This window comes from Fistularia commersonii, chromosome 32 (genome assembly GCF_037954325.1).
Source record: "Fistularia commersonii isolate RoL2024-O1a breed Wild chromosome 32, RoL_Fcom_v1.0, whole genome shotgun sequence".
Lineage (NCBI taxonomy): Eukaryota > Metazoa > Chordata > Actinopteri > Syngnathiformes > Fistulariidae > Fistularia > Fistularia commersonii.
The window spans coordinates 10,251,503-10,261,625 of NC_141315.1; the positions used below are offsets into that span (position 1 = coordinate 10,251,503).

The 10,123-nt window shown below is 44.7% G+C and overlaps 1 protein-coding gene across 1 annotated transcript; it reads right to left on the reverse strand.

The window, feature by feature from the left end:
- Nucleotides 1–920: 920 nt before the first annotated feature.
- On the reverse strand, nucleotides 921–9,885 carry kctd2 (potassium channel tetramerization domain containing 2). The gene is made up of 6 exons (XM_086139961.1): nucleotides 9,392–9,885; nucleotides 6,911–7,019; nucleotides 6,747–6,838; nucleotides 5,060–5,155; nucleotides 4,204–4,329; nucleotides 921–3,003 (listed from the first exon to the last, which is right to left on the reverse strand). The coding sequence occupies exons 1-6, from the start codon at nucleotides 9,746–9,748 to the stop codon at nucleotides 2,974–2,976; spliced, it is 810 nt and encodes a 269-aa protein (XP_085996087.1). The 5' UTR covers nucleotides 9,749–9,885; the 3' UTR covers nucleotides 921–2,973.
- Nucleotides 9,886–10,123: the final 238 nt, after the last annotated feature.

Here is a 10,123-nt window from a genome sequence, read left to right on the forward strand (position 1 = left end):
TAGAATTATTTTTCAGTGGCTGTTTGTAAAAAAAATAAAATAAAGATGTAGTCACGAGAACAGTTCCCGACCTTACGGCGAGGTCGACTCGTCCCGCTGTTGCTAAGAAACAAGTTCGCCGGTCACGCTAGCAGAGCCGCGGGACTGTACGGGGTGCTAACAGGCTGATGTTTTGTAGCTAAAACCCTCACCGTTGTCGTCGTGCTAGAAAGGCTCTCTTGCTTACAAGGCTAGCGAGCTAGCATGGTTGCCAGTCATGAGCTAGCGCACAGAGGAGGTTGCGCTGTTAGCCTGTCAACGCTTTTTGAGGGAAACCTCTTGGATCCCTCCGCAGATCTTTGTGAGTTAGCGTGCTATAATTAGCTCTTAGCACGGATGATAAAAACAGCTGGGACTGGGTTAGCTTAGCAGGACTGTAGATATTTGAAAAGAAAAAACGGTGAGGCTCGAGGAAACAGTCAGTGGGTCACAGGAACAACGGCGGTCTCGGTCGGGAACAACCGTAGCTTGTTAGCATGCTATATTTACCCTTTGTGCAAAATAAAATGAGGCTTAAAGTCAAGGGCATGTTGTGAGTTAGCCGTTGCACAATGGTAGCATCTTTATAAAGATACAGAACAAACAAAACGCATTTAAAGAAATAAACAAGAAACATTTTACCTGTTTGCTACACGGACAGATTATTTTACAGATTACAAAAAATAAAAAAAGGATTACGTTTTTACTTTTAGCGTGTAAAATTTTCTTTTTTAAAAAAAGGGGCCCTTTGTCTTTCCCGGATGCGACTTGCTAAGTGATTCTGTCACGCAGTCGATGTGCTTTTGAGCAAAAACAAACCAAAAAAACAAAACAAAACGCAGGTTAAGTCGTCAGGGTTCATCCTCTGGAAAACACCAACGCCCGTAGAAACAGTGGATGTCGGGGGGGATTAAAAATTCGATTAGCCACGATGCTAGCACGGCTAATGGAAACATTTGGAAAGAGTCTAAACTCGGCAAATCAGAAGCGCGTCTGTCGGAAACAGAGCGCTGGGAAGCGAGGGAACACAGAACCGGGTTCACCAACGGGACAAATACAATTAAGTGCTTCTTTTTTTTTCTTTAAGGTGGATAAGGTACTTTCAAAAATTTGAGCCTTTTTTTTTTTTTTCATGCAGCGCCAGGAGCACAAAATCAGCCAAAGGATGAACGATTGTACTGAGATACGGACCGGTTAGTCACATGGCGACGGCGTCTCCCGACGTGTCAAGAAAGCTAAAAGCTAACAGAGCAAAGTCCCGAAATCGGCGCAGTTCCGCATTTTACACGGAAAGTATCTTGCGACCAAAATATTCGGACTGTAAATTCTTCGATGTGTAAAAGTTCCGACATGAAACCGTCGAGATCCGCCGACGGGGTTTTTTACTTCGAGAACACGTGTGCTTTTAGTACGTCGACGAACCCGGGATCGGGGGGACGCGGTCCAAAGGCGACCGAGGGGAAGGGAAGGGAAGGCCCGGCGAGACGTCGGCGGACTCGGCTTGATCGGGGAAGCGAGGACGAACGTTTTGAGATCCGTTTTGAATCCCCGTGGAAACGCACGGCAGGCACGAGTTTGACTCGTCAAGTCTGACCATCAGGCGGTTGCTACGAGCGACGCGCGATGCGAGTCGACGGGGCGCGAGTTAGCCGAGGACGGAGGGGTTTGAGGCAACATAGAAACTGGCCACAGTCCGGTCACTTTTCCCATCAAGCCTCGTTCGTCCCGACCAGGAGGCTCCGAAAAATCCCCAAAAATCGGAGTGACTTGAACTTCTTGCAGGTGTTTTCCGATTATTTCTCTATTTTTAATAACAATTTTTTTTTTTTTGCGTTCCCGCCCCCTGGTCGAGGCAGCCGGCGGCTATCTGCGTTTTTTTTTTTTTCTCCCCGTTTCCCTAGAATTACAATTTCCAGATATGCAAAGATCGAAGTAGGATATTCAAGAAGAAAAACTTTCCAAAAAAAACAACAACAAAAAAACACACAAAAAAAAGTCGTGCTCGTGTGATATTTCGGTCACAGATGGCGCGCAGCAGACGTGCGCACACACACACACACATACACACACGCAGGAGTGAGTGTGTGTGTGTGTGTAGGAACCCGGCTACGAATTTTTTTTTTTTTTGTCTCTTCTGTCCATTAAATAGGCTCATCCACTGGAAACACGTGAATATAAGACAACTATGATACAGGAAATCAACAATTACACCGTTTGCATTCAGTGTTTGCTATAATTTCAGTCGATACAGAGATTATATAGATTCCTCACATGCCTCCGCAGCTCGTACACAGGGGTCTCCTTTTTTTTTTTTTTTTCTCTTAAGTTCTTTTGTGCGGGTATTATTCCAACAAACCCCCCCCACCCCGTTCATTTTTTTTTTCATTTCTCTTTTTTTTTTTTTTTTTTTCTCAAAAAACAAAACAAAACAAAACAAACAAAAAAAAACTCTCCGACCCGTCGAGGAGGAGGAGGAGGCGTCGTCATCCGAACGGATCCGGGAAAAAAAGCGAAACCAAAGAGAAATAAACCCAAAAAAGTTGCGTTTATTCCTTTATGTCCTTTAGAATAATCCAGAGGAGGTTTGTACTAAGTGGACGGAGGCGTCCCGTCGGGTTCTCGAGGCGACGACGATGAAAATGACGACGACGAAGAGGAAGATGATGATGCACCATCGGGATACTGGCTCGTGATCTCTTTCTCTTTCGCCTCCACCTGAAGATTTCCACAACTGGATGATGGAGGAGGAGGAGGAGGAGGAGGAGGAGGAACCTCCCCCCCGCTGTGGAAAGGCACACCAGAGGATGGGGGGGTGAAGAAGAAGATGATGATGATGATGATGATGATGATGATGGCGGTGTTGGTGGTTGCGGGCCAAACTCCTGGATCCCGACGAGGCCCGGGGAGGTCACGTGGTCGTTTTTTCGTTGATAAAAGTGTTGCTCGGCTCCGGCTCTACATCCGTGAGCCTCGTTCCTGGAGGATCTGCGATGAAGATGGAGAGAACAAGGTCAGACACGCGGAGCTCCTCGATCCGGGGAGGGAAAATGTATTACCGTAATTTCTGGACTATTAGGCGCACCTCAATATAAGCCGCACCGGCTAGCTAGCCCAGGGGTCGGCAACCCGCGGCTCCGGAGCGGCTCATTTGTGTTAATTCCTTTTTTTAACTTTTAGTTCTAAGTTGGAAGATTATTGTGATCTTGAAATTTTAAATGAAATTATATTTATTATTTTTCGCCACTCAAAGTAACGTCACTCTGGCGGAAGCCGGTAAAGTCCCGATTTGCAGATGCTGTGCGCAGAAGTTCAGGAGCAGAAGTCCCATAAACCAGGTAAAATAAATATTTATGAAGATATTTTGCAAATATTTATTTTTTATTGTTTACTGACACAGTGATTTTTTTCCCGATTTATTTTTAAAATTCAGGTCAAGGCTCCGCTCCACGCTCTGAAAGCCCAAAGCTCAAAATGAGTTCATTACATAAATAAAATTTAATTTTCTCCGTAATACTTTGTGAATTTCAGAAGCAACACACTACACACTTGTTTATACAAAGTGTAAAGGTAATAAAAAGCAATATATACAGTGGTACCTTTATTTTAGACGTCAAAAAGTAATTGCAACTTTCAGTGTTTTCTTTTCCGAGGAAACCGGGTCCAAATGGCTCTTTGGGTGTTAAAGGTTGCCGACCCCTGATCTAGGCGGTCGCTATCTCGGTCTTCCTCCTGCGCACTAAAACCGTCAAAGTCGTCTTCTTCGGTGTCGGAGTTGAACGGACTCAGAATTTCCCGGTCATTTCATCGGTCCGATGTGACGAGGATAAACGTTTTAGCGGCGTGAAGCTCGTTAGCGCCCCCACCCAAAAAAGTCCATATATTAGCCGCATCGTTGTTTACGTGAAAAAAGTCGCGGCTTATCGTCCGGAAATTACGGTATTTTTCCTGCACTGATTTGACTGGTTTCGTCGCCGTCGTCCACGGCAACGTGCGCAGCAGAAATTTTGTCGCCGTGGCGACATAAATGACCAAAAAGAAGTTTTCGGTATATGGAAAAAAAAGGGACACGGATTTGGACCGGCGCGGGGCGGGTCTGTGCCGTGTTACCACGCCAACTACCGTCAACATATTGTTTTTTTTTAACCCTCTTAGGGTTACCACGGCAACGCAGAAAACCCGACTCACCTTGGCCTTCTCGGTGGGCTCGATCACAATGCCGTTGGTGGAGTTGTTGAGTTCCCGGGAGACGACGCAGAGGAACTCCGCCTGGTCCTCGTTGCCGTAGTTGTACGACGAGCCGATGCTGATGAGCTGCGGAGGAAGACGGCGAGGAAGACGGAGAGAGGCGGGGCTTAACACTTCCGCCTGTCAATCACAGGACCTCTCAATCCCAACTATGCACAATTCAGAGTCTACAAGGAGCCTGTGGAAGGAGACCCGGAGAAGGTCACTTCTCCTTCCGCCTGCCCTCCAGAGTGACCGCGGCTAAATTAAAACCCAGAAGAATCCAGGGCTAAAAATAAAGCACTGGAATCGTGCATCTTCTGTGAAGATCAGGATCTCACAGGAGAGTCGGCCATAAAGGGAAAGTAGGCTAAAGTTCCCTTTAAGTATTTGCCAAAGTATTCACTCATTTAACCGCTTTAAGACGGAAAGAACGAGTTTCTACGTGTGTTTACTGTTGATGACGGTGGGAAACAGTGTGTTCGCTCCGTCCTTTACTGAATCTGACAGGTATCAAAGCAGTTTCACCTTTATACACACATATATATTTTATATTTATAACTGATCAGGTCATAGCTCAGCGCCCGCTCCTAACCTAACCTGGTTAACCTAAACATGAATACATGTGCCATGAATAAGCATGTACGCAACGAAAAAGCAAAATTAAACACAATAAAGTCATTATAAATAATGATGCTATAATTGACAATCACCAAAATACAATTTGAATAATATTATATCCAAATCTGAGACTAAATTACATAAAATGGAAAATGGCGGTAACATGTGTGTGTGTGTGTGTGTGTGTTACTTGTACCTGCTCAAACTTCCATCCGTCCGACATGGTTGAGACCATCTGTGTGAGCTCCTCCTCCTGACACTGGAGCACCCGGTACACATGCTTGACCGGACCCTGAGTCACACACACACACACACACACACACACACACACAAGTGTGTCACTAAAACAACAAATAACCAGCAAACAGCAAACTTTCGTATGTGTAGTTTTTCAGAAGCTCCCGGAGGAGAACATGGAGACTCCAACCGAGGACGTCCTCGCTACGTCTCGAAAATGACAATGGAGTGATTTCCTTTTTCTTTTTTTTTTTTTTATGAATCTTTTTGGTCTGATTTGGAAATTTGACGCTGATAATTCTGCCGAAGTCGGGATCATGTCGCTCTTTAATACCCTGAAGAATTCTCCGTGTGTGTTCTGACGCTTTTTCGCACTTACAATCTCAAAAATCATCTAATTCCTGATTTTCTCGACTCTTCTTCTTCTTCTTCTTCTTCTTCTTCTTCTTTCGGCTTTTCCCTTCAGGTGTCGCCACAGCGAGTCAACTTTCTCCATCTCACCCTCTTCTCTGGATCCTCCTCTCTCACACCAACTACCTTCATATCTTCTCTCACGACGTCCATAAATCTTCTCTTTGGTCTTCCTCCAGACCTCTTGCCTGGCAGCTCCACTTCCAGCATCCGTCTACCAATATATTCTCTATCCCTCCTCTGTCCATGACCCAACCATCTCAGTCTGGCTTCTCTGACCTTCTCTCCAAAACATCTAACATGTGCTGTTCCTCTGATGGACTCATTCCTGATCCTCTCCATCCTGGTCACTCCCAAAGAGAACCTCAACATCTTCATCTCTGCAACCTCTAGTTCTGCCTGCTGTCTTTTGGTCATTGGAACAGTTTCTAGTCCAAACATCATCTCTGGTCTCACCACTGTCTTGTCCACCTTTCCTTTCCTTCTGGCTGATGTTCTTCTATCTCTTGGTACCCCTGACACTTTTCTCCACCCATTCCAACCTGCTTGGACTCGTCTCTTCACCTCTTTTCCACACTCTCCTTCGCTCTGGACTGTTGACCCTAAGTACCTGAAGTCCTCCAGCTTCTTGATCTCCACTCCCTGTAGCCTCACCGTTCCACCTGAGTTCTTCTCATATATTCTGTCTTGCTGCCACTAACCTTCATTCTTCTCCTTTCCAGAGCATACCTCCACCTCTCTAGATGTTCCTCTACCTGTTCTGTGCTCTCACTACAGATCACAATGTCATCCGCAAACAATCAGGTCGCTCTTTAATATCCTGAAGAATTCTCCGTGTGTGTTCTGCCGCTTTTTTTGTGCTTACGATCTGAAGGATCATCTCATTCCTGACTTCTCTACAGTTCGGATGAGATGGACGGATCATATCCCTGGTAATTCAAACATTTCCAACTGATTTCTTTCCTCTCAAAATTGACTTTCTCGACGATACTTGATATTTGGTTCAGTTTTTTGTGGATTTGGAAAACAATAAAACGACCGGAATTAAAAGTACCAGCAAACTAGCAGAAGAATCATCAACAAACATCAACCTGCGTTACATCCTAGAATCTCCACAGCGAAAGACGACCAGAATCAGTCCAGATCAATACATATATCGATAATGTACGCGTGCCTGGACTTATCGATCGATAAATTAGAGGTACGCCGATGTTTGTGTTGGAGCAAAGGTTCACCTGAGACGTCCGGTTCTCGTTGTCCCGTATCCTCTCCTTGACCAGCCGCACCAGCGACGCGATGTTGTAGAACTCCGCCTCTTCCAGGACCCCTGGAGCAAACATGCCACGCCGTCACACACACACACACAAACACCTCGACTCGGACTCGAACGGGGTTATACCTTCCTCGGCCAGGTTCTTGTCCATGATCAGCTTCCCGTGCCGGAGGTAATTGAGGATGGGGCCGAAGTAGGTGGGGTCCCGGTCGATCAGGTAGGCCCCCGTCTCGTCCTGCACGGCGATAGCGGTTAGCAGTTAGCGGTTAGCGGTTAGCAGTTAGTTAGCGCTGCCCGGAGGAACGTGACGTTCCCGCCTGCTGTCATCACACTTTAACACACCTGACGCTTAACTCATCCACCATTCCCGTCCCACGCCATTTTTTCTTATTTTCTTTAGGTATTTCTTCTATTCCAATGTTCTTACTAAATTGTTTTCGGATGTGATGACTGAATTTCTCCCGAGGGAATCATAATGTAATCTATCTATACAAGGTTAATGGAGAATCCATAATTATTTTAAAGTCAAAGTTGGCTTTATGGACAATTTCTCCACATTTAACAGACGTACACAGGAATGCAGATGTTTTTCTCGACCTAACGGAGACAGAATAAAAGAGAAGACATCTCCGAATACTAAAGTAAACAATAAAGTGCACAGTAGATGAAAACATTTACTGAGAAAACAGAAATGAATACAATTTAGTCAGTTGTACTGTAGTAATAATAATAATAATAATGAGAAGAAGAAGAAAAAGGAGAAATTCATTGTTTTTTTGACAAAATGACAAAACACTATTCTCCACAACCACTATACTACTACTACTACACACACACACACACACACACACACACACACACACACACACACACACACACACACACACACACACACACACACCACTACTAGTACACTAGTTCAGTAACTGCAATTACTTTCCATATTTATTTATAAACTATTCAATATTCATCTCAACTGTATGTTCTTTGCATAATTTATCACCTGTACATTTCTCCTTTTTTTTTTTACATATTTGTACATTGGGATATCTATATATTTATTAACCTGTAAATGCATATTTCACTGCCGTGTATTTTCTTGTTTGCGCGCACAACCCACTGCTGCTATTTAATTTTGCACTGCTACCAAACTGCTGCTGGAGCTAAAAAGTGTAGATCTATCATAAGTTATTAACCCCCAACAATGACAATATGAATAAATGAGTATAAATATAAATAAATATCACTACCTCACCAATTTAAACATGTCACGTTTTAAATATGTCTTTTTTATCCTTGTTGGTCTCAGCCCATTCGCATCCTGCTTATCCGTTTATTCATTTCATTTTTGTCATTGCTATCGCAACCCTGTTTATGTAGTTGTTTAGTTTGAGTTGTCTATTTTCACCCTTTTTTCATTCTGTTGTCTATTCTTATCCTCCATGTTGTTGTTGTTGTTGTTCTCTCTGCTGTCTTATATTAGTGGATGCATTTTGCTATCTTCTAACTGTCTATTTATATTTATATTCATATTTATTGACATTACAACAGCTGTACACTGCTGTAACAAAAGAATTTCCCCCCATGGGGCTAAATAAAGTTTATCTTGTCGCATCTTAAAAGAGACAATTAAAAGACACCCAGAAATAAATAGACAGCAAAATGAGCAAGGATAAAAATAGACAATGAAAAAAAGAGCGAGGGTGAGAATAGAAAACTAAAACGACAACAAGGGCAAGAACAGAAACAGAGCGACAATAACAGTGACAAAAAGACCTTAAAGAAGAAAGACCTTCAGACCTTAAAACATTTGATAGTCTTAACTTTGACACTTTATATTTTATTGTATTTCTTATTCTCCCTCCTTCCTACTATTATCTATTATCTTTATGTTTTGCTTGAAACTCTGGCACAACAATTTCCTTTGGGATAAATAAAGTTGTTCTTATCTTATCTCATCTTATCTTAAAAATCAACATGATGTGAATGGATACTGTAAACGCCGGCTCCAACCGGAAATGATGAGATGAGATGAGAACAACTTTATTTATCCCGAAGCCGAAGGAAATTGTTGTGCCAGAGTTTCAAGTAAAAACATAACAGTAATAGATTATAGTAGAAAGGAGGAAGAATAAGAAATGAATGAAATCTAAATTGTGTCCACTTCCTGTCTTTAGCGACGAAAGACACTAAAATGCATTACATGTAGTGGACTAAAGTTTAGTTTAATGCAAGTATACTTAAGATTCATAGCAGCCTATCTGTAAATGATTGCCAAACTGTGTGCACACTGCAGATTGCACTACATTTCAAGCTAAACTGCATTTCGAGGATTCAAGAGAATCAAGATTCAGAGCGTTTATTGTCACTTGCACAGTGTAAAAACGTGTTTCCCTGGACAGTGAAATTCCTACTTTGTTGTCCGGGTGCATTTAGATGCGTCCTGATAGGAAGAATGTAAACATTTATTCTCAATATGATTATAGATGTGAATATGTACAGTGGGATAGAACAGTGGCAGTGCATTGAGATTTTAGAGTGTGCAAAGTGCAGGTGCAAGAATTTCTTTGCAAACATGAGTGATATAAAGTTCAGATTCCACCTCACCTTGTCCGAGTCCAGGTCCGGGTCCTCCTGGCAAAGCCGGAACAGGAACGACTTGGGGTCTCTGCAGAGCGTCTGCTTGGTGGTGATGAAGTAGGTCCCGCCGACGTTCAGGCGGACCCACCGGGACCCGGGCTTGTCCGCCGCTTCGGACGGCGACCCCGGCCCGCTCTTGACCGGGAAGCCGAACACGGAGCGCGCTCCGCCGGCGGAGCTCGGCTGTCCGCCCCGCAGTAGCAGCGCCGGCGGAGCCGCGGCCGGAGCTAGCCGCGCCGAGCTGCGGTGCTCCGGAGCCGCCGCCGCCGCCGCTGCCGGCTCCGGGGCTCCGGAGCTCGGATCCACGACGTGCGTCTCGGCCATGTTTCGAAACCAAAACAAAACGGGGTAAATAAAAAAAAACAAAACAAACAACTAGCGATTAGCTCACGATTCGCTGCGGGGGAACAACAATGTCTCCCGGCCGATGTGTCAACAGAGCGGGGGGCTTCGCCTCCGTCGGGGCGGCGGGCATCAGGGCGTTGCTGCCTCGCTGCGCTGCCGCCGTCGGAACCCTAAGACGCGGACTCGGTGACGGCAGGCCGCCCGGTGGTCGCAGCGTCGCCGTCGATCGACGCCCAGCAAGACGGATCGCTCATTCTCGTCTATTCAAATAATAATAATGATGATAATAAAAAACCTCAATCAGAAAGAGAGAGAGAGAGAGAGGGAAGGAGGGAAAGGGGGGGGGGAGCTAGT